Source organism: Heteronotia binoei, chromosome 1 (genome assembly GCF_032191835.1).
Source record: "Heteronotia binoei isolate CCM8104 ecotype False Entrance Well chromosome 1, APGP_CSIRO_Hbin_v1, whole genome shotgun sequence".
NCBI lineage: Eukaryota > Metazoa > Chordata > Lepidosauria > Squamata > Gekkonidae > Heteronotia > Heteronotia binoei.
Window position 1 is genome coordinate 7,914,366 of NC_083223.1, and position 23,553 is coordinate 7,937,918.

The 23,553-nt window shown below is 48.7% G+C and overlaps 1 protein-coding gene across 1 annotated transcript in view; it reads right to left on the reverse strand.

Moving 5' to 3' along the window:
• WDPCP (WD repeat containing planar cell polarity effector) overlaps positions 1-23,553 on the reverse strand; it is a 326,846-nt gene that overhangs the window by 192,581 nt on the left and 110,712 nt on the right. Inside the window, exon 7 of the mRNA XM_060257471.1 lies at positions 9,504-9,618. Within this exon, the coding sequence (XP_060113454.1) occupies positions 9,504-9,618 (115 nt within the window). The remainder of the gene's footprint in view (positions 1-9,503; positions 9,619-23,553) is intronic.

Consider the following 23,553-nt stretch of genomic DNA (forward strand, 5'->3'; position numbering starts at 1 on the left):
ACAAACCGTGACCCAGCACACACGAAAAGGGAAGCCTTTTTGCGACCAAGATCTGCCACCAGAATTTCGTGATTTGACTACAGCTGCCAAAATGAAATTTAACCACATGGAAATTTACTTATCTTCATCTCTTAGTAACCAGCCATCATTTTTAAAGAGACGGAGTCCTGCTTAAGCAAAGGGAGAATCAATTCCGTTCTCAAATCTGAAAATTCAGGGTAACCCAGAAGAATATGATCGATAGCGTTGATTTGGTTAGTATCACATCTACAGAGTCTATTAGAGTATGGAATAGCACAGGGCTTTAATTCTGGTAGCAGGAACTCCTTTGCATATTAGGCCACACACCTCTGATGTAGTTAATCTTCCAAGAGCTTAGAGGGCTCTTCGTACAGGGCCCACTGTAAGCTCCTGGAGGTGTGGCTACATCAGGGGTGTGTGGCCTAATATGCAAAGGAGCTCCTGCTAAAATTCCACCCCTGTAGCCAATCCTCCAAGAGCTTACAGGGCTCTTCGTACAGGGCCTACTGTAAGCTCCATGAGGATTGGCTACATCAGGGGGGCGTGGCCTAAGACGCAAAGGAGTTCCTGCTACAAAAAAGGCCCTGGGGCCCCATTAAATCTTCCTAACAACACTGCTGATGGCAAGGTATTCAAAGGTGCAAGCAAAAATACCCTTCTATACTCCGGAAGAGTTCATTCAAGCGCGTCGTTTGGCATTTTTACTGGGGTAAGAAGAGCACCCAGACTGAAAAGGATGAACGAACTCTTTATGCTGCTGACCAGCACACTCCCATAACGTATATCCTACTTAATGCCTTTTAGCAGCTCAATTCACGCTCACAGTTTCTGTCGTATCGCTGGTAATGCCCAGATGTAGAAATTTAAATCCCAAGCACTTGTCCCAGTCGCTTGTTTGATAATCCGGCATAACTAAACCAAGAAGACCTGATTCTAGATTCGATTTCAACATCCCAAATGTCAGATTCAACACTCTCCGCCAAGCTTTTGCCTCAAAGGCCATCTCTCCGTTCTTGGCTCTCTAAGCGATCCCTGCCGCATCTTGGGGTTCTCTAGAACGTTGTGTAAAAAGCTTCCTTACGGTCCATCGATATCATCAGTTACTGCAAAACTGGAGTCAAGTGGCACCTTTAAGACCAACTTAGTTTTATTCAGAACGTAAGCTTTTGCGTGCTCTCTGAGCCCACTTCATCAGACGAGGAAAGCGTATGTTCTGAATAAAACTAGGTTGGCCTTAAAGGTGCAATCGGCTCCTATTTCGTTCTACTACTTCAGACCAACACGGCTGACTACGCGGATCTATCAGTTACTGCACTAATCCAAACCCCTATCAGGGGTGTCGAACTCATTTGTTATGAGGGCGGGATCTGACATAAATGAGACGTTGCTGGGCCAAACCATGTCGGGCCGGGCCATCTGTGTAACTATTTAAGATTAGGTAGCAGAAATATAAACTTTATAAAGGACACAGACAAAACAATTAAACGTTTTAAAAAAACAAACCTTAAAACATGCTTAAATGTTAGCACTCGTTGGTCTTATGGGTGCTTTTTTTGTATTTCTCCCATGGGATCCTGGGAACGGGGCAAAAGAAACTCTGGTTCTTTCCTTCTTTCCCCAGGGGATAGGGGAGGGAGGAGCCTCAGCCAATAGAAGAGAAAGAGGCTTGGCTCAGTAGCTCTGCTGTGCGATTGAGAGAGCCTGGGAAAACAAGCTCTACCTCCCCCCCTTCCTCCCCAAGGAAGGAGCCTCAGCCAATGGAGAAAAGAGAGGTTTTGCTCTGTAGCTCCTGTACTATTGAGCAAGGCTGGCAAAGCAAACTGAGATGCAGAAGGAAGCAAGAGAGAAGGAGAAGGAAGCAGATGACAGCCAGTCATTCCCCTCATTTTTGTAATCCCCACCAGGTCTTGATACCCACTCACAACCAAGTCCCTATTGTTGGCTGTCTAGAGGAACTGGTTGGCCACTGTGTGAGACAGGAGGCTGAGCCAGTTTGGTGTAGTGGTGAAGTGCGCGGACTCTTATCTGGGAGAACCGGGTTTGATTCCCCACTCCTCCATGTGCGCCTGCTGGAATGGTCTTGGGTCAGCCGTAGCTCTGGCAGAGGTTGTCATTGAAAGGGCAGCTGCTAGGGTGGCCAGACCGTCCCGGGCACCCGGGAATGTCCCGGTTCTGGTCCCCTATTCCCGCCTCCCGGGCTGGCTATACCGGGACCATTAGAGGTCCCGGTTTAGCCAGCCCCGGAGGCGGTGGGCTCCCTCCCTCACTCGCCGCCTTCCCCGCCCGCGTGCGGGGCCCGGCGGCGGTGGCGGAGGCCTCTCCGCGGCCTCCGCTGGTCGCTGGAGGCCCTCCAGAGACTCTGGAGGGCCTCCAGCGACCAGCGGAGGCCGCGGAGAGGCCACGGAGCGGCCGGCGCTGGTCCCTGGAGGCCCTCTAGAGACTCTGGAGGGCCTCCAGCGACCAGCGCCGACCCGCGGAGGCCGCGGAGAGGCCGGCCCTGGTCCCTGGAGGCCCTCCAGAGTCTCTGGAGGGCCTCCAGCGACCAGTGCCGACCAGTGGAGGCAGCCTGTCTGAAGCAGCCTGTCGGTCACTTCCGGGTTCCTGTCCTGCATCTCGACCTGTGTTATTAGTGACAGGCTGCTTCGGCGTGCCACTGCGCCGGCCCCCTGGGTCCCACAACGATGGGACCAATGACACAGGGACGGGCTCGAAACACTCTATAACCCCTCAAAAGAACAGCAGTCTAGCTCGCTTCCCCCGAGCCCTGCCGCCATAAGCCTCAAGGGGGCTCATTTTGCGGCATCTCCTGGCGGGAGGGTGGCACCCGCACGGGACACATATCAAATGAAAGAGGGGGCGCAGGGCTATCAGAAATAGCCGGCGGAGGGAGTCGGGAGACCACCCCACTGGGGGATCCACACCCCGAAAGTGATGAAGGTGGCGCAGATAGAGCCAACAGAGCAAACAGGACAAAATAAATAGGCTGTATTATGCAGCACAGTTGAGAAAGTGCCTTATCCCATATACTGATGAAGTATATACAGGATTTGAGAACAAAATTGTTTCCGGCGGTGATATTTGGGAGATTTTTGGGGACGTCACAGGAAGTGCTGTGACGTCACTTCCTGTTTCCGGCAGTGTCATTTGGGGGAAGTGATGTCACAGGAAGTGATGTCACTTCCCGTTTTCGGCAGGTGATGCGGGGAAATGATGTCACAGGAAGTGGTGTCACTTCCTGTTTCCGGCGGTGACATGACATCACCGGAAGTGATATCACCGGAAGTGACGTCACTTCCTGTTTCCTACCTTTCCCCCCCCCCAAAGTGTCCCTGGCTGGCCTTCAGACATTATGGTCACCCTAGCAGCTGCTGTGAGAGCCCTCTCAGCCCCACCCACCTCACAAGGAGTCTGTTGTGGGGGAGGAAGGTGAAGAGATTGTAGGCCGCTCCGAGACTCTGTCCTTGAATGGGCAGCTGCTGTGAGAGCCCTCTCAGCCCCACCTACCTCACAGGGAGTCTGTTGTGTGTGGGGGTGGGGGAAGGTAAAAGGAGATTGTGAGCTGAGACTCTGAGATTCAGAGTATAGAGTGGGATATAAATCCAATATCATCTTCATCACTGCCCTCTGATTCACTCTGTGACCAGCTGTTCCAGTGCATATACACATGCAGTTATAATCTCATTTCTACAGCAAGATTCCAGCACATGTATATCGAGTCGATGCAAAGGTTCTTGACGTCTCCCAGTATAACAACATTTATCTTCTTCAGTCACCTCCCTTATTTCCTTCTCCATCTCAAGATCAGCCTCAAGGCTTTGATAAAGTGAGTGATAGCACACCCGCGCTTTTAAGCAACCCTTAGACCGATCAGATAATCGCCGAATCAAAAATAGGAGAGCTTGTCAATAGATGATTTCTTCAACGTATCTGAAGACAAGGATCAGTTCCCACCTTCTGGGCGGTCATGAATGCGCCGTTCACACTGGGAATGAGCTCGAGGGCTGTCCAGTGTTTGTACTTTTATGCTTTTACAAGGGGGAAGGGAAAGCTCTGCAGAATGCACGTTACCCAAGAGCACTGCCGGCATCTTATAAGCCATAAAGCCAGTATAAAAGGACAGCAGATATTAAGCTTGCTCAAATTAATGGAAGCAGGTGTTGATAATCAGCCCCCCGAGTGCTAAAGGAAGATGATTTATGAAAGATTACTGGTCAAAACGATTGATGTGCGGGGCAGCCAATCGGTAGGAGAGAGACATCCCCATTCGGCGTGTTTGATGGTGCATGCCAACCGGGAGTGGAATTCTAGCAGGAGCTCCTTTGCATTTTAGGCCACGCCCCCTGATGTAGCCAATCCTCCAAGAGCTTACAAAAAAGAGCCTTGTGAGCTCTTGGAGAATTGGCTACATCAGATGCGACGTGGCCTAATATGCAAAGGAGCTCCTGCTAGAATTTCACCCCTGATGTCAACTCTTCCTTGGATTCCTCCCAGGGCTGTCTGGTACCTGGGCCTATAAGGGTCTCAAACCATGGACCCAGGATAAGCAACGTCTCTTTCTGTGCCTTTCCAATGCACCAGGGGCTCTTGCGGTATATATATCTGGTTTCAACGCCAGGGCTTCTGGGGGATTCCTAATATATTATTTTTGTCTTCTTCTTGTGTCCAGTTCAGTGCATGTTTTGAGCTTGGCCCCCAAGCGTCTTTGGTCCCTTTCTTCTTTTTTCGCAGCTGGTCAGCTGGTTATGGGTGGAAAGCTGAACTTTGCCTCCTTGCCTGCATCCTTTGATGCAGCCCAGATGTGCTCCTGGGCCTTCAGCCAATCTGGGTGTCTAGTTTTGGGGCTCAGGCCTACCAAACCTGGAATCTCCAATTAAGGGGCTAGCCTCTGCTCGCCACAACGATGAGGACTCCAAGTGAGCAATTTTGGAAGCTCACTAGAACGCCTTCTACAAATGCGTCGCTCTGGGTTACCTTATCGCCACTCTGGGGTCTACCTCTCCCCAAGGGCTCTATAGCTCTGTAAGCCCTCCCTCACGCTACCCTCAGGCCTGATGCTCGTCACGGGACAGGATCTGGGCGTCCTCAAGGAGCTATGTTGGAACATTCCGCAGAGTAACAAAGGCAGCGAGATGTGCATATTAGATTAAGAAAAAGAAACTTTGGTACAGAGGTGGCTTATATCCTCACGTTAAAATGAAACAGTCTGAGAGCCAGTTTGGTGTAGTGGTTAAGTGTGCGGACTCTTATCTGGGAGAACCGGGTTTGATTCCCCACTCCTCCACTTGCACCTGCTGGAATGGTCTTGGGTCAGCCATAGCTCTGGCAGAGGTTGTCCTTGAAAGGGCAGCTGCTGGGAGAGCCCTCTCCAGCCCCACCCACCTCACAGGGTGTCTGTTGTGGGGAAGGAAGGGAAAGGAGATTGTGAGCCGCTCTGAGACTCTTCGGAGTGGAGGGCGGGATATAAATCCAATATCTTCATCTACCTCACAGGGTGTCTGTTGTGGGGGAGGAAGGGAAAGGAGATTGTGAGCCGCTCTGAGACTCTTCGGAGTGGAGGGCGGGATATAAATCCAATATCTTCATCTACCTCACAGGGTGTCTGTTGTGGGGGAGGAAGGGAAAGGAGATTGTGAGCCACTCTGAGACTCTTCGGAGTGGAGGGCGGGATATAAATCCAATATCTTCATCTACCTCACAGGGTGTCTGTTGTGGGGGAGGAAGGGAAAGGAGATTGTGAGCCGCTCGGAGACTCTTCGGAGTGGAGGGCAGGATATAAATCCAATATCTTCATCTACCTCACAGGGTGTCTGTTGTGGGGGAGGAAGGGAAAGGAGATTGTGAGCCGCTCGGAGACTCTTCGGAGTGGAGGGCGGGATATAAATCCAATATCTTCATCTACCTCACAGGGTGTCTGTTGTGGGGGAGGAAGGGAAAGGAGATTGTGAGCCGCTCTGAGACTCTTCGGAGTGGAGGGCGGGATATAAATCCAATATCTTCATCTACCTCACAGGGTGTCTGTTGTGGGGGAGGAAGGGAAAGGAGATTGTGAGCCGCTCGGAGACTCTTCGGAGTGGAGGGCGGGATATAAATCCAATATCTTCATCTACCTCACAGGGTGTCTGTTGTGGGGGAGGAAGGTAGAGGAGATCGTGAGCCGCTCTGAGACTCTTCGGAGTGGAGGGCGGGATATAAATCCAATATCTTCATCTACCTCACAGGGTGTCTGTTGTGGGGGAGGAAGGGAAAGGAGATTGTGAGCCGCTCTGAGACTCTTCGGAGTGGAGGGCGGGATATAAATCCAATATCTTCTTCTTCTTCTTCTTCTGATGGGCAGGAAGGGTGAAGATTGCAGCCTCATCTTCACGAAAGTGATCCTTGCTTTAAATCCTCACATGTAGATAGAGCGAAGCAGTAATCCAAACGTCCCTCAACTACCTCCCTTGTCTCTAAGCCAGGCTTGCCAATCCCCAGGTGGGGGCGGGGGATCCCCCCGGTTTGGAGGCCCTCTCCCCCCCGCTTCAGGGTCATCAGAAAGCAGGGGTGGGGGAATGTCTGCTGGGTGCTCCATTGTTCCCTATGGAGAACGATTCCCATAGGGTATAATGGGGGGCTGGGTTTTTTGAAGTAGAGGCATCAAAGTTTCAGCATAGCATCCAGTGCCTCTACCCAGAATACCCTCCAAGTTTCAAAAAGATTGGACCGGGGAGTCCAATTCTATGAGCCCCCAAAGGTGCCCCCATCCTTCATTATTTCTAATGGAGGGAAGGCATTTAAAAGGTGTGCGGTCCCTTTAAATGTGATGGCCAGAACTCCCGTTGGAGTTAAATCGTGCTTATCACACCCTTGGCTCCTGGCTCCGCCCCAAAGTCTCCTGGCTCCACCCCCAAAGTCTCCTGGCTCCACCCCCAAAGTCCCCAGATATTTCTTGAATTGGACTTGGCAACCCTACTCTAAGCACATGCAGTTCCAGTGAAAGGCATGAGTGACAAAACGTCTGAGGCTATGGTCACAGGAAATGTATAATGGATTCTGTTATACGGAGGGAGCAGATGAGGTTTAAGACACAAATAAATATCATTTCTGGATCTGAGACTACCAGCGAAGAGGAAATGATTTCACACTGAACGTGAAGCTTCTGCCACCATGGCCCAGGCACCCAACGAATAACACTATTTCTAAGAGGGCCCAGTCAGATGGTTCCAGCCGGGGGTAGAATTCTAGCAGGAGCTCTTTTGCATATCAGGCCACACACCCCTGATGTAGCCAATCCTCCAAGAGCTGACAAGGCTCTTTTTTGTAAGCTCCAGGAGGATTGGCTACATCAGGGGTGTGTGGACTAATATGCTAAGGAGATCCTGCTAGAATTCCACCCCCTGGTTCCAGCAATGCCACAACTGTGGCAGAAAGGCCCTTCCGTCGTTCACCTCCGCGACTGGCATTCAGAGGCATTTATGGAGGTTCTAGTTGATTATCCCAGATAAAACTCAAATGCAGACCCAGCCTCTAGGACTTTGTCTGATCCCCTTTTATTTGTTTATTTCGGAAATTTATGTGCCGCTTTTCCACGGACCTGCTTGAGGTGGCTTACGGCTAAGATAATAACTATTCTTTCAAATGATAAGAAACGGGAAGGGGCCACAGATAATGACTAGGGAAAGGATTCCTAACATGGTGCCCATGACTGCAGCACTGTGGTATTCGTGGTCAGCAAGAATTCTGATTGGCCAGTGGAGATCTGACCGGTGGTGCAGAATAAAACAATGTTTTTTTCAGTGTAGGTTTTATTTTCTCTCACTCTTCTTTCTAGTGTTTTTTTTTTAATTATCCCTCTTTTCCCCTGCACTTGGGCTTCCTCTGGGTGTGTGGTTGAGCCTCCTGTGGCAGCCATTTTGTCACTGTATCCACCTCCTGTGGCAGCCATTTTGTAGTGGTGTTCACCACTCTTTTCAGAATTCCAAATGTGCCCACAGACTTTAAAAGTCTGGGGGCCCCTAGATGAGGGTCCATGCTTTCCAGATAAAAAAACCCTCAACAGCCTCTCAGTTAATAGAATTGGCCACGTGTCCTTAGAGAGTGGCATTGTATTTAACTGGATATGTGGTTTAAATGTCCAAAACTGACTGTCCTGTTATCAAAGCCATTTGCACTAGCCTGGTTAGTGAGCTCCTGGACACAGGAAGCACGGCGGGTCTGTTATTTGTGCTTACATTACGGACTGCGTTAACACATACACAATAATGCACTTTCAATCCACCTTCAATGTACTTTCCATCCAGTTGGAAAGTGGATGGAAAGTGCATTATTTAGTATTGGAAAGGTCTCTAGTTGGAAAGGTCACCCAGTTGGAAAGTGCATTGGAAGTGGACTGAAAGTGCATTATTTAGTGTTGGACAGGTCTCTAGTTGGAAAGGTCATCCAGTTGGAAAGTGCATTGGAAGTGGGTTGAAAGTGCATTATTTAGTGTTGGACAGGTCTCTATTTGGAAAGGTCATCCAGTTGGAAAGTGCATTGGAAGTGGGTTGAAAGTGCATTATTTAGTGTTGGAAAGGTCTCTAGTTGGAAACGTCATCCAGTTGGAAAGTGCATTGGAAGTGGATTGAAATGCATTATTTAGTGTTGGAAAGGTCCCTATTTGGAAAGGTCACCCAGCTGGAAAGTGCATTGGAAGTGGGTTGAAAGTGCATTATTTAGTGTTGGAAAGGTCTCTATTTGGAAAGGTCATCCAGTTAGAAAGTGCATTGGAAGTGGGTTGAAAGTGCATTATTTAGTGTTGGAAAGGTCTCTAGTTGGAAAGGTCATCCAGTTGGAAAGTGCATTGGAAGTGGATTGAAAATGCATTATTTAGTGTTGGAAAGGTCACCCAGCTGGAAAGTGCATTGGAAGTGGGTTGAAAGTGCATTATTTAGTGTTGGAAAGGTCTCTATTTGGAAAGGTCATCCAGTTAGAAAGTGCATTGGAAGTGGGTTGAAAATGCATTATTTAGTGTTGGAAAGGTCCCTATTTGGAAAGGTCATCCAGTTGGAAAGTGCATTGGAAGTGGATTGAAAGTGCATTATTTAGTGTTGGAAAGGTCATCCAGTTGGAAAGTGCATTGGAAGTGGACTGAAAGTGCATTATTTAGTGCTTGTGGCAGCAGCCAAAGTCAGTTTCTTAGTAACTTTCCTAGTAAAACAATCAAAAGCGAAGAAAACAACAGCAATTACCTGTGCTAGACTTTAATACCTTTGGGGGAAATTACAGAAAGAACTGACAGTTAGAAAATAAATGTAAGTGGCTGGTAAGACCAGAAACGTTGAAGTCAAATATTGTTCTGAAAGTAGTTTCGGTCCTGAGGGGGGGGCAGCGGTAACTGTGGCATTACGGGCAATTACTGGCTCTGCTCGCAAGTCCCCAGTGATAATAATTGGTTTACCTGTCGACACACAATGCCTGCTCTCCCACCGTAAATGCGGGCAACTGAATTGCACGGGGGGCATAATTACCGTCACTGATGGGGTCAGAGATGAATTTGCCTAGCAGGGTTCTGTCAATCACCACTCGGTCCAGCTGCGGCCCAGAAAGGCTCAGGGAGACCAGTACACCCGAATGGAAGAGGAGCTGAAACCGGATAGGAGGGGAGGAAAAAAAAGAGACACGACATCAGTCGAAAGCGGCACGTCCCGTAATACCTTTCACGATCTGTGTTTTCATACATTTCATATGCTAGAGCTCGGCAGACAAAATATATTAGACGCGCTGGGAGACCTTTATTAGTGGGAAAAAATGTTACTTGAGAGAAGGAAAAGGTAAAACGTACCCAGAGTTTTGAATATGCCTGCTGTATAACTATGCATGAAATGCTTCGCTGTAGGATGTAATTCCCCGCAATTTGCATGGAAAACAGTAAGGACAGATGTTGCCATTCATGGTTGAAATCCACCCCCCCCCCGCCATGCGGCTGCCCCTGTGAAATGCGGATAAGCAAAAAGACACCGCGGCAAACCGACTCGAGCCGGTAAGGTGGAACTACTTGATAACCTCTGCTTACACGCTCTGCACATCAGTTAAAGCCTTCGGTCGCTCATGGGGCTGAGCACGACGGTAACAAAAATGTATACTCCGTAGGTAAAATGTATTTTGGGAGAAAAAACGATTCGGGACAGGAGTGGTTAGGGGAGAGGGACTGAGAAAAGAAGAAGATAGAAGATACTGGATTTATATCCTGCCCTCCACTCCGAATTTCAGAGTTTCAGAGTGGCTCACAATCTCCTTTATCTTCCCCCCCCTACGACGGATACCCTGTGAGGTGGGTGGGGCTAAGAGAGCTCTCCCAGAAGCTGCCCTTTCAAGGACAGAATCTCAAAGCGGCTCACAATCTCCTTTATCTTCCTCCCCCACAACAGACATCCTGTGAGGTGGGTGGGGCTGAGAGAGCTCTCCCAGAAGCTGCCCTTTCAAGGACAACTCTGCGAGAGCTATGGTTCACCCAAGGCCATTCCAGCAGCTGCAAGTGGAGGAGCAAGGGATCAAACGTGGTTCTCCCAGATAAGAGTCCGCGCACTTAGCCACTACACCAAACTGGCTCCCCAGAGCCAAAAAAGAGCCACAAAATAGCACACGGTCATTGGTATAATGACTTGTTTAATTTGCATTTGCCAACATTCTTAATCTTGCAGGTTATTTCAATGGTGATATGTTGACATTTTCAATGCAATTATGTTGTTCTGCTGTGTGTGCAACCTTCACTGCGCACACGCAGTGGGACTGCAGTGGTCTACAAGTACAGACATACTTTTTGGTTCTTCAGTTCTGCAATATAAGTATGTTGTGTGAGGACTGCCGACTGATTGTGATTTCCCCACAGCAACCTACAGCTGTGAGAGCTGAACCATAAAGAAGCCAGACGAGAAAAAACCCACTCAGAGAAAGCTCCTGCGCATTCCTCGGACGGCAAAGGTGGCAAGCAAGGAAAACCAGACATGCCAATGTGTTGTGCATGAGGACCAATGTGAAGACTGCTATAGGTGTTCCTGCCTGGCTCATTGGAGCCATACGAATGGAGCTTGGGGACTTGGGAACAATGGGCAGCAGGATCCAAATACAAGCTGCCCTGCACCAATCACAGGCCCCCTGCTGGTTTGAATGATCCAATCACGTGCTTGCATGGGAACCCCGAGTTGTATATAGTTGGCCCCGTTGGCCCAGTTCTCCAGTCTTTTGAGTCTAGTCTTTTGAGCCCTACACTATGCTATACCTAATAAGAAGATGAAGAAAATATTGGATTTATATCCCGCCCTCCACTCCGAAGAGTCTCAGAGCGGCTCAGAATCTCCTTTACCTCCCCCCCCCCCACACACAACAGACACCCTGTGAGGTAGGTGGGGCTGAGAAGGCACTCACAGCAGCTGCCCTTTCAAGGACAACTCCTACGAGAGCTATAGCTGACCCAAGGCCATGGTAGCAGGTGCAAGTGGAGGAGTGGGGAATCAAACCCGGTTCTCCCAGATAAGAGTCCAAACACTTAACCACTACACCAAACTGGCTTTCCAGTTTGGTGAAAAAAAGAGCCCCGATCACTACCACCTCACCTCTTCATTGCGTTGAACTCACTATATTATACAACGGAAGGAAAAATCACAAGACTTATTTCGGCCATGTCACGCAGAAGAACTCTCAAGAAAAAGCAATTATGCTTAGATCGGTTTAGTAGGCAAAAAGACTAGGGGCGGGGGGGGGGGGAACCGTATACAGTAAACCAGGAAAAAAGCACGATGCTCACGGCTGACAAAAGGCTGTACACTAACTAGATAAAGGAATTCAAAAGTATGATGCATTAATAATTTTCTCAAACATTCCAAAGGGAACAAGTCCCACCTCTATACAAGGTAAGTACAATGCAGACTCGACAATAAAGCACTCTCTATTTAGTCCATTTAAAGGGAGCTTTTGCTCCTTATACTGTGTTGGTGTCAAGCTGGAAAATGTCCAATGGGTCCCAATTCTTGGTTGGTCCCTGCACACATACAGTATGTTGTTAAGCGACGAACTGCTAGCCGTGTTGAACATATGAAGCTGTCTTATACTGAATCAGACCCCCAGTCCATCAAGGTCGAGTATTGTCTTCTCAGACTGGCAGCGGCTCTCCAGGGTCTCAAGCTGAGGATTTTCACACCTATTTGCCTAAACCCTTTTTTGAGGGGGGAGATGCCAGGGATTGAACCTGGGACCGTCTGCTTCCCAAGCAGATGCTCTACCACTGAGCCACCGTTCCTCCTCTTGTTCCGTGTTGTTCCATTTCCCAGAAGCTTCCTCAGACGTGAGTGCTCTTAGGATTCATTTTCCGCACCATTCAAGCACTTCGAGTCGTGAAACAAGGCTGGCGTCGATGACCGCTCAGGAAGAATCACGAAACTGCGACTGACTTATTTCGGCCATGTCATGCAGAAGAACTCACTGGAAAAAGCAATTATGCTTGGATGGGTTTAGTGGCAAAAGGAAACCAGGTCGCCAAAGAACACAGCTAGACACCATAAAAAGGGACACCAGTCTGAGCATGAAACATCTCAAAGAAATAGTAAAAGACTGGCAAATAGAGAGAGAGTTGGCCCTTAGAATCGCCAAGAATCAGGCAGGACTGAATGGTTAACAACGAATGGTTCCAGTCCAGTACATTTCCTTATACATTTGGGCACATTCTGAGTAGGTTTGTGCAGCACACTTGAATTTGTTCAAGGACCACAGTGGAACCTGATGGAATAAGTGAACTATCTAAGCATAACGACAGGCTGAAATATTTAAAGCAGGGGTGTCAAACATCTGGCCTGGGGGCTGAATCAGGCCCCCGGAGGGCTCCTATCAGGCTCCCGAGCAACTGGCTCTTGTCTGCTTCCTTCTCCCCCTCTCTTGCTTCCTTCTGCATCTCAGCTTGCTTTGCCAGGCTTGCTCAATCGCACAGCAGAGCTAAAGAGCAAAACCTCAATTTTCTCCATTGGCTGAGGCTCCTCTCCCTCCTGGTCTCCTGGGGAGGGAGGGAAAGAGCCAGAGCTTCCTTTGCCCAGTTCCCTGGATCCCATGGGAGAAACACAAAGAAAGCACATTTTAAGACCAGCGTGATAATGTTTTGAGTTGGTTTTTAAAATATCTTTAGTCATGATCCCCTCGTCTGATGAAGTGTGCTTAGAGAGCACACGAAAGCTTCTGTTCTGAATAAAAATTGGTTGGTCTTAAAGGTGCAACTTGACTCCTGCTTCAGTCATGTTTGTCTGTGTCCTTTAAAAAGTTTATATCTATATTACCTAATCTTAAATAGGTACACGCATGGTCTGGCTCAACATGGCCCAGTCCAGCCCAACAAAGAAGAAGAAGAAGATATTGGATTTCTATCCCGCCCTCCACTCCAAAGAGTCTCAGAGCGGCTCACAATCTCCTTTACCTTCCTCCCCCACAACAGACACCCTGTGAGGTAGATGAAGATATTGGATTTATATCCCACCCTCCACTCCAAAGAGTCTCAGAGCGGCTCACAATCTCCTTTCCCTTCCTCCCCCACAACAGACACCCTGTGAGGTAGATGAAGATGTTGGATTTATATCCTGCCCTCCACTCCGAAGAGTCTCAGAGCGGCTCACAATCTCCTTTACCTTCCTCCCCCCCACAACAGACACTCCGTGAGGTAGATGAAGATATTGGATTTATATCCCGCCCTCCACTCCGAAGAGTCTCAGAGCGGCTCACAATCTCCTTTACCTTCCTCCCCCACAACAGACACCCTGTGAGGTAGATGAAGATGTTGGATTTATATCCTGCCCTCCACTCCGAAGAGTCTCAGAGCGGCTCACAATCTCCTTTACCTTCCTCCCCCACAACAGACACTCCGTGAGGTAGATGAAGATATTGGATTTATATCCCGCCCTCCACTCCGAAGAGTCTCAGAGTGATCACAATCTCCTTTACCTCCCTCCCCCACAACAGTCACCCTGTGAGGTGGGTGGGGCTGGAGAGGGCTCTCACAGCAGCTGCCCTTTCAAGGACAACTTCTGCCAGAGCTATGGCGGACCCAAGGCCATGCTAGCAGGTGCAAGTGGAGGAGTGGGGAATCAAACCCGGTTCTCCCAGATAAGAGTCCGCACACTTAACCATTACACCAAACTGGCTCTCCAGGTTTCATTTGTGTCAGATCCGGCCCTCATAACAAATGACTTAGACACCTCTGATCTAAAGCAAATAAGACGCAGACCAGCATATAAATACAGATTTTTGACAGGTTGTGGGCAACAGATCACTACCCTTTAAAAAGTTGGTAGCCCAACCAAAGCCAGATGAGAAAACATTGAAAGAACTCTGTGCTCCAGTACAATAAATAACACATAAGCCTGCAGATCTCAGCGGTAGCGAAGTTTTTTAATGGTTCTAGTCGCCAGAGGAATTATTGCCCCGGCTGCTTTGAATCTTTGCAAATACAGATCCAGAATTTCTTCTCAAAACTACAACATAAGAACAAAAATCAAAACCAAGGCACACCGTTTAAAGTCATCTCTGCAAAATCTGACGCACGTGCCTCCGGATGATCATTTGGAAGGTTTTAAAGATCCACTGGACACACGGCAGATGTCCTCTAAGGTTCTGTCCCAGTAAAAACATTAGACACAGTCACAGTCTTCCAGCTTTCATTGCCGTCTTTCAAAACTTCAGTTGACTCTTACGATGCTGTGGGATTAGATAAAATCGCAATCTGCTTCCCCAGTTGATAATGTGGATTTAGAGCAAGGGGGTGTTTGATTAGTGCTTGCAACTGCCCTTCAAATATAAAATGAAAACTTTTTTTTTTAAAAAAAATAACAAAACAAAACAAAACTCCCTAGAAGTTAAGCAGGCGGGTTTGCAAGCCATGGAGGGAAAAGTCAACAGTCCACAGTATTAAAGGCAACATTATTATTTTTTAAACGATCGTTTCTACCAAAATAGCAAGGTACTGCAACGAGGTACTACATAGCACTAGCAAACAAAATACCCCTGCTTTGGCATGATATAAATCCAATAAAATAAAGAAATAAATAAAATGAACAAATATAATGCAAAGAAATAATTGTAAAGAGTATAAGAATTGTTAAAATTCAACAATAAAGAAGAAGAAATTGGATTTATATCCCGCCCTATACTCTGAATCTCAGAGTCTCAGAGCAGTCACAATCTCCTTTACCTCCCCCACCCCCCCGCCGCAACAGACACCCTGTGAGGTAGGTGGGGCTGAGAGACCTCTTACAGCAGTTGCCCTTTCAAGGACAACTCCTACCAGCTGACCCAAGGCCGTTCCAGCAGCTGGGGAAGAGTGGGGAATCAAACCCGGTTCTCTCAGATAAGAGTCCGCACACTTCACCACGACACCAAACTGGTTCTCGAACGAACCCGGAAATTTTGCGCCAATGCAGTATTTTAAACACTGCAAGGGGATATTCTATTTCAATTCCATTCGAAACCAAGGCTTTAAATGCTGGGGAAGCTGATCCTCTGTTCCTGTTACCCTAGCAGCCACTACGCTCCAGCAGTGCTACTGTCGCGACTACGTAAAGCTGCCTGCAATCCTGTGCACTCTCAGCAACAGAGTAACCACACAAACCAGCAGACTTTCCAATAGCACCGATCACATGGGGACGGCCGGGATGCCACAATGTCCCTAGGGTTGCCAAGTCCAATTCAAGAAATATCTGGGGAGTTTGGGGGCGGAGCCAGGAGACTTTGGGGGTGGAGCCAGGAGACATTAGGGGTGGAGCCAAGATCAAGGCTGTGACAAGCATCATTGAACTCCGAAGGGAGTTCTGGCCCTCACACTTAAAGGGACGGCACACCTTTTCAATGCCTTCCTTCCATAGGAAATAATGAAGGATAGGGGCACCTTCTTTTGGAGCTCATAGAATTGGACCCCCTGGTCCAATCTTTTTGAAACTCGGGGGATACTTGGGGGAGAGGCACTAGATGCTGTACTGAAAATTTGGTGCCTCAATCTCAAAAAAACAGCCCCCCCAGAGCCCCAGATACCCACGGATCAATTCTCCATGATTTTCTATGAGAATAAATCTCCATAGGGAATAACAGAGTTCCCAGCAGGCATTTCCCTCCCCTCCCCCCGCTTTCTGACAACCCTGAAGTGGGGGGAGGGCCTCCAAACTGGGGGATCCCCTGCCCCCACCTGGGGATTGGCAACCCTAGATGTCCCCTACCCTGTGATTTCTTGCAAATCCCTCACCAATCACCTCCTAGTACAGGAATGTCGAACTCATTTGTTATGAGGGCCGGATGTGACATAAATGAGACCTTGTCGGGACGGGCCATGTGTGTGCCTATTTAAGATTAGGTAGCGAAGATATAAACTTTATAAAGGACACAGACAAACACAATTAAATTAAAAAAAAAACCCTTAAAACATGCTTAAAACGTTAGCACTCATTGGTCTTAAAGGTACTTTCTTTGTATTTCTCTCATGGGATCCAGGGAACTGGTCAAAGGAAGCTGTGACTTTTTCTTTCTTTCCCCAGTGGATGTGGGGGAACCTCAGCCAACAGAAGAGAGAGAGAGAGGCTTGGCTCAGTAGCTCTGCTGCGCAATTTAGAGGGCCTGGAAAAACAATCTCTGCTTTCCCCCCTTCCTCCCCAAGGGAGGAGCCTCAGCCAATGGAGAACACAAAGGCTTTGCTCTGTAGCTCCTGCGCGATCGAGCAAGCCTGGCAAAGCAAGCGGTGATGCGGAAGGAAGCAAGAGAGAGGGAGAAGGAAGTAGATGGCAGCCGGTTGCTTGGGGGCCTGATAGGAGCCTTCTGAGGGCCTGATTCGGCCCCTGGGCTGCACGTTCGACAACCCTGACCTAGTGTTCTTTGTTCTAGTACATTTCTATGTTGGTTAGCTGGTGCTGCTCAATTTTGTTTTTTCTTAATAGCCTGTTGACAGAAATTGTGTGTCCATTTCTGAAGCCAATGTGTCTAAAAGAGGGCTGTACAGCTGCAACGTTGGGAGTTCTCAGTGCTTCTCGGAGGTCTCTACAGCCCAGTGGCTTGGAAGGCCACAATTAAGGCCTCTAAACACAAGTTCCGGATCTCCCCTAGGAAAGGGGCTGAACCCCCTTGCAGACTCCTCAAGACAAGAGGTTTTTCACGCCTATTTGCCTGGACTCTTTTCAGTTAGAGATGCTGGGAATTGAACCTGGGACCTTCTGCTTACCGAGCAGATGCTCTGCCGCTGAGCCACCGTCCCTCCCCTTAAGGAATCTTGAACATATGAACATATAGAAGCTGCCCTCTACTGAATCAGAACCTCGGTCCATCAAAGTCAGTCTTGTCTACTCAGACTGGCAGTGGCTTTCCAGGTCCCAAGCAGAGGTTTTTCACACCTATTTGCCTGGACCCTTTTTAATTGGAGATGCTGGGGATTGAACCTGGGACCTTCTGCTTACTGAGTAGATGCTCTGCCGCTGAGCCACCGTCCCTCCCCTTAACGAATCTTGAAAATATTAACATATAGGCGCTGCCTTCTACTGAATCAGACCCTCGGTCCATCAAAGTCAGTCTTGTCTACTCAGACTGGCAGCGGCTCTCCAGGGTCTCAAGCTAAGGTTTTTCACACCTATTTGCCTGGACCCTTTTTAATTGGAGATGCCGGGGATTGAACCTGGGACCTTCTGCTTACCAAGCAGATGCTCTACCACTGAGCCACCATCCCTCCCTTGACTGGCAGCGGCTCTCCAGGGTCTCAAGCTGAGGTTTTTCACGCCTATTTGCCTGGACCCTTTTTAGTTGGAGATGCCGGGGATTGAACCTGGGACCTTCTGCTTACCAAGCAGATTGGCTTTTGAATTAGTCAGGCTCCAGTCTTAGGCTTTCTATCAACTCGGATAAGAGTGCAGTAGTTACAGCACCTCTTCTGTTACAATGGTGTAAAAGTTATGGCACCACAGGGACTTCTCTGCATATCTCCTCGCTGATCTTTGCCCCTTGCGGCGGTGGCACCCTAATGACATAGTGGTTTGGCCTATATTGCATGCTGCCGGTGCACAAGCATACTATGTTCCTGATGGCGGCAGACTTGGCCGTTGACTCGCAAAGACGGATTTAAATTAAGAGTGGGAAGCTACCAGCTGGGTATTGGGAAAATCTTTTTTTTTACAGTCGGAGTCGTTCAACCGCGGAATCAGCTACTGAGGGAAGGGGGGGAGCTCCCCCTCATTGGCAGCTTTTAAGCAGCAGCTGGATAACACTTGTCCAGAATGCTCCAGGGGTGTTAGGCCCCTGGAGTGCTCCTAACAGGCCATACCATACCAAACCTTTAATGGCATAACAGTTGCAAATAAAAATACACAGAATATAAACATTTAAACATTGGAGATAAAAGCAAAATGAAACGGAGCTTACAGATGCATTCGTACACGGTCGGATTTAAATTTAAGGATGTCAGCCAAAAATTTTGCCGCAGCCTCGCTAACCTCCCCCTCGGTATCGTTCGATAAATAACAACAGGGTGGCAGAATAGACTAATCTGGGGAGAAAGAAAGCTTGCAAAATAAATCTTTACGGAGATCATGGTAAAAGGAACAATCGAGCAATATATGCCGAATTGAGTCGGGAATATTCGCTCCATAGGAACAGAGTCTGTCGCCTAAAGGGACTCAACGATATCTCCCTTGTAAAATTTTGGAGGGAAACGCATGTAGTCTAGCCAACATAAATGCTCTGTGATGACTTGGAATGGTTAAGTCGGATAGATAATGGGGCATTTTGCTGCAGAAAACATAAAGACCTAAGGAAGCTGGGGAGCCAATATAAGGGTCTATAGGACGTAGTTTCGTTTCCTCCAACTCCAACAGTGTGGGCTTGCACAAGTGTGGGCCTGCAAAGGTATTTGAATGCCTTCTATGACTACTGTAATTGTAATTCACTCAATCAATTATGCCAAATCTAAAGTAGTTGTCTTTTCAAATTGCTGGCGCCCACAGAAATGGTTTATTGGCAACTCAACAACTGAACAAGCAAAAAATTTAAATACTTGGGGATCACTTTTAATCACAAGTTAAGCTGGGTCTCACATCGTAACAACACTGTCAACTTGGCTAAATGTTCGGTTGCTCAAATTAAAGTTTTTCTTTACAAGGGGCAATCAATTAGTTCCAGCAGCAATTAAGGTGTTCAAAGCTAAAATATATATTAAGGTGTTCGTCCCCCCGCCTTTGGCGGGGGAGGGCGGGATATAAAATTAAAGTTATTATTATTATTATTATTATTATAAAACGCTAGCCCAAATTCTCTATGGTATCCCTGTACGGATCTCAGCATTTACCAGGAAAGTGGAGGGCATTCAAACCTCATTCTTTAGACAAATTCTTGGTATGCCAAAATGTGTGTCCTACTTTGCTCCTATCAGGCCTTTGAGCAACTGGCTGCCATCTGCTTCCTTCTCCCTCTCTCTTGCTTCCTTCTGCATCACAGCTTGCTTCAGCAGGCTTGCTCGACCACACAAGAGCTACAAAGCCTCTATTTTCTCCATTGGCTAAGGCTCCTCCCTTGGGGAGAAATGGGGGGAGGCAGAGCTAGCTTTGCCAGGCTCTCTTAATCCCACAGCAGAGCTACTGAGCCAAGTCTCTCTTTCTTCTGTTGGCTGAGGCTCCTCCCCTTCCTGGTCCCCTGGGGAAGGAAGGAAGGAAAGAGCCAGAGCTTCCTGTGCCCAGTCAACTGGATCCCATGGGAGAGATTCAAAGCAAGCACCTTTAACACCAACAAGTACTAATGTTTTAAACACATTTTAAGTTTTTAAAAAATATTTAGTTGTGTTTGTCGTTTCCCACTCTGGGGTGACGTTGCTTTCGCAACGTTTTCACAGCAGACTTTTTTACGGGATGGTTTGCCATTGCCTTCCCCAGTCATCTACACTTTCCCCCCAGCAAGCGGGGCACTCATTTTACTGACCTCGGAAGGATGGAAGGCTGACTCAACCTGGAGCCGGCTACCTGAACCAGCTTCCACCGGGATCGAACTCAGGTCGTGAGCAGAGGGCTCTGACTGCAGTACTGAAGCTTTACCAATGTGCCATGGGGCTCTTATATCTCTGCTACCTGATCTTAATTAGGTTCATACATGGCCCAGCCCAACGAGGTCTATGTCATATCCGGCCCTCATAACAAATGAGTTCGACCAGGGCTTTTTTTGGTAGCCCAGCAGGGACTCATCTGCATATTAGGCCACACCCCCTGGCACCAAACCAGCTTGAACTGCATTCCTGCTCAATAAAAACTCTGAGTTCGACATCCCTGCTCTAGGCTCATTGGACAGGGAGTTGGTCTAGGTGGCCTCTATGGTCCCTTTCAGCTCTATGGTTCTATGATGACGTCATAGAGGGTACAAGCAAGTCATGTGCTCAGGCAGAAGAGCAGAGAGTGGAAGGAGACTACTGCTTGTGGGATCCAATGGAGAAGCCACCACCAAGGCAGGCGGTCCAAGCAGCTGGGCAGTGAGCAAATGCAGATGAGGAAAAAAGCAGGACTGTCTGTTGAGTACCAGATGATGGCTCAAGGCACTTAGAAGCAGGGCGATTTTTGTAAAAGGAACTCCTTTGCATATTAGGCCACACCCCCATGATGCAGCCCATCCTCCAAGAGCTTACAGTAGTAATAAGAGTCCTGTAAGCTCTTAGAAGAGTGGTAAAAAGTGGTGGCGCAGAGTGGTAAAGCTGCAGTACTGCAGTCGGAGCCCCTCTGTTCACGACCTGAGTTCGATCCCGGCGGAAGCTGGGTTCAGGTAGCCAGCTCCAGGATGACTCAGCCTCCCATCCTTCTGAGGTCGGTAAAATGAGTAGCCAGCTTGCTGGGGGGAAAATGGAGATGACTGGGGAAGGCAATGGCAAACAACCCTGTAAAAGGTCTGCTGCGAAAACGTTGTGAACGCAACGTCACCCCAGAGTCAGAAATGACTGGTGCTTGCACAAGGGACTATCTTTTTTTAAGCTCTTGGAGAATTGGCTACGAAGGAGTCCCTGCTACAAAAAAGCACTGCTTATAAGAGAAGAGAAGCCTTGAGGCAGGTAAACACTCACTGTGGGGCAGGATTAGTTCTCTGAGGCACATAAACAATTTCCATTCTGGGCCCGGAATCCAAGGGGAGAGGAGCCAGGGCTAGATAAAGGCTCAGACTGAGCCAACGGGGATACGTTTGGGCGAGGGAGGGGGCAGAGGCAAGCACAAAACCATAAAGAAAGCAGGAAAATGGGACTCAGAAACGGCTGGACAAAACACAGGCACGACTTCTGGATGAGGTAAGAGATGCACTAATGGCACTTAGGCAAGTTCCGCCGAAATGCTAAATGAGCGGACACATTACCGACAGCAGGGAGCGTCTATTGTGGGGGAAAGAGGCCATTGATGAGATTACCTGATGTTCCTAATTATGAACTGATCCTCTCTGAGTGCCGCTTTTTTTGAGGGCTTCAGGCTCATCCGGGAGCACTCCCCGCTACGGCGACATATCATAATGCAGATCCTCTTCTTCCCACGCAGACAAAGGATCCCCAGCATTACCCCCTTCCTTGCTCCCTGAAGTGGTTTACGACCGAAAAAAGTGAGACTCGTACACAGACCAATAAACAACAGTACAACAGACCCAGGTCAAGTTTTATCTTTTTTTTTTTTTGCCGTCGAGTCACAGCCGTGGGGTCTTCAAGGCAAGAGACATTCAGAGGTGGCTTGCCATTGCCTGCCTCCGTGTCATGACCCTGGTATTCCTCAATGGCCTCCCATCCAAATACTGATCAGGCCAACTCTACAGCATCAGAGATCTGGCTAGCTTGGCCTATCCAGGTCAAGGCGCCCAGGTCAATGGATTTTTAGAGTGCTGCCACAATGCAGCCGATTATAGAGCAGGGGTGTCAAACCTGCAGCCCCGGGAGCCGAATTAGGCCCCCGGAGGGCCTCCTGTCAGGCCCCCAAGCAACTGGCTGTCATCAGCTTCTTTCTCCCTCTCTCTTGCTTCTTAGTGAGAGCCAATTTGGTGTAGTGGTTAAGTGCGCGGACTCTTATCTAGGAGTGCCGAGTTAGATTCCCCACTCCTCCACTTGCACCTGCTGGAATGGCCTTGGGTCAGCCATAGCTCTCGTAGGAGTTGTCCTTGAAAGGGCAGCTGCTGTAAGAGCTCTCTCAGCCCCACCTACCTTGCAGGGTGTCTGTTGTGGAGCGGGGGAAGCTCTTGCAGAGTTGTCTTTGAAAGGGCAGCTGCTGTAAGAGCTCTCTCAGCCCCACTCACCTCACAGAGTGTCCGTTGTGGGAGGGGAGAGGTAAAAGGAGATTGTGACTGCTCTGAGACTCTGAGATTCAGAGAGCTCCCCGCTGCACAAGCACTCGGCCAGCCTCGCCGCCTTACCAGCCACTGCCACCACAGATTCCATCTCGCCACAGCGCAACCAGACAGTGGGTGCTGCGATCTGGAAGCACATGGAATCACAGAGTTGGATGGGACCTCCAGGGTCATCTAGTCCAACTCCCTGCACAATGCAAGAAATTCACAAATACCTCCTTCTCAATTCACAGCATCCGCATTGTTGTCAGATGGCCATCTAGCCTCTGTTTAAAAACCTCCAAGGAAGGAGAGCCCACCATCTCTCGAGGAAGCCTGTTCCACTGAGGAACCGCTCTAACAGTCAGGAAGTTCTTCCTAATGTTAAGCCGGAAACTCTTTTGATGCAATTTCAGACCGTTGGTTCTGGTCCTACCTTCTGGGGCCACAGAAAACAATTCCACACCATCCTCTATACGACAGCCCTTCAAGTACTTGAAAATGGTGATCATATCACCTCTCAGCCTTTTCGTCTCCAGGCTAAACATCCCCAGCTCCTTCAACCTTTCCTCATAGGACTTGGTCTCCAGACCCTTCACCATCTTCGTCACCCTCCTCTGGATCCGTTCCAGCTTGTCTATATCCTTCTTAAAATGTGGTGCCCCAAACTGAACACAATACTCCAGGTGAGGTCTTACCAGAGCAAAGTGATACCATCACTTCACGTGATCTGGACATCCAGACACACACACCTCGCTTCCACCTCCCACATGATTTGAAATGTGTGGGAGGGCGTCATAAGGGCCTGCCAATCAGCTGATCAGAGGAGCCCTTATTAGCAAGCGGAAAGGGCAGTGGCTCTCCTTTCTGTGCTTGCCAATTCATTGACGGGTTCCCCCCATCTGCCTTCTGGGAAAGAGGGTGCCCAATTTGGAACCCCTCCCAGGGTCACTCCCTTATGCGACTGCCTACAGTTGCCTAATGGACGTGCCGGCCCTGCTGATATGTAATCTATGAGGCTTTCTCAGGGCTCTTTTTCTAGCATGAGCAGCTCTGCATATTAGGTCATGAGCCCTGATGTAGCCAATCCTCTGAAAGCTTACAGGGCTCTTAGTCCAGGGCCTACTGTAAGCTCCAGGAGGACTGGCTACATCAGGGGGTGTGGCCTAATATGGAGAAGCTCCTGCTAGAAAAAGAGTCCTGAGCTTTCTCATGTAGCGAGTTGGGCCACCCCCTGACCTAGCTCTTCACCCT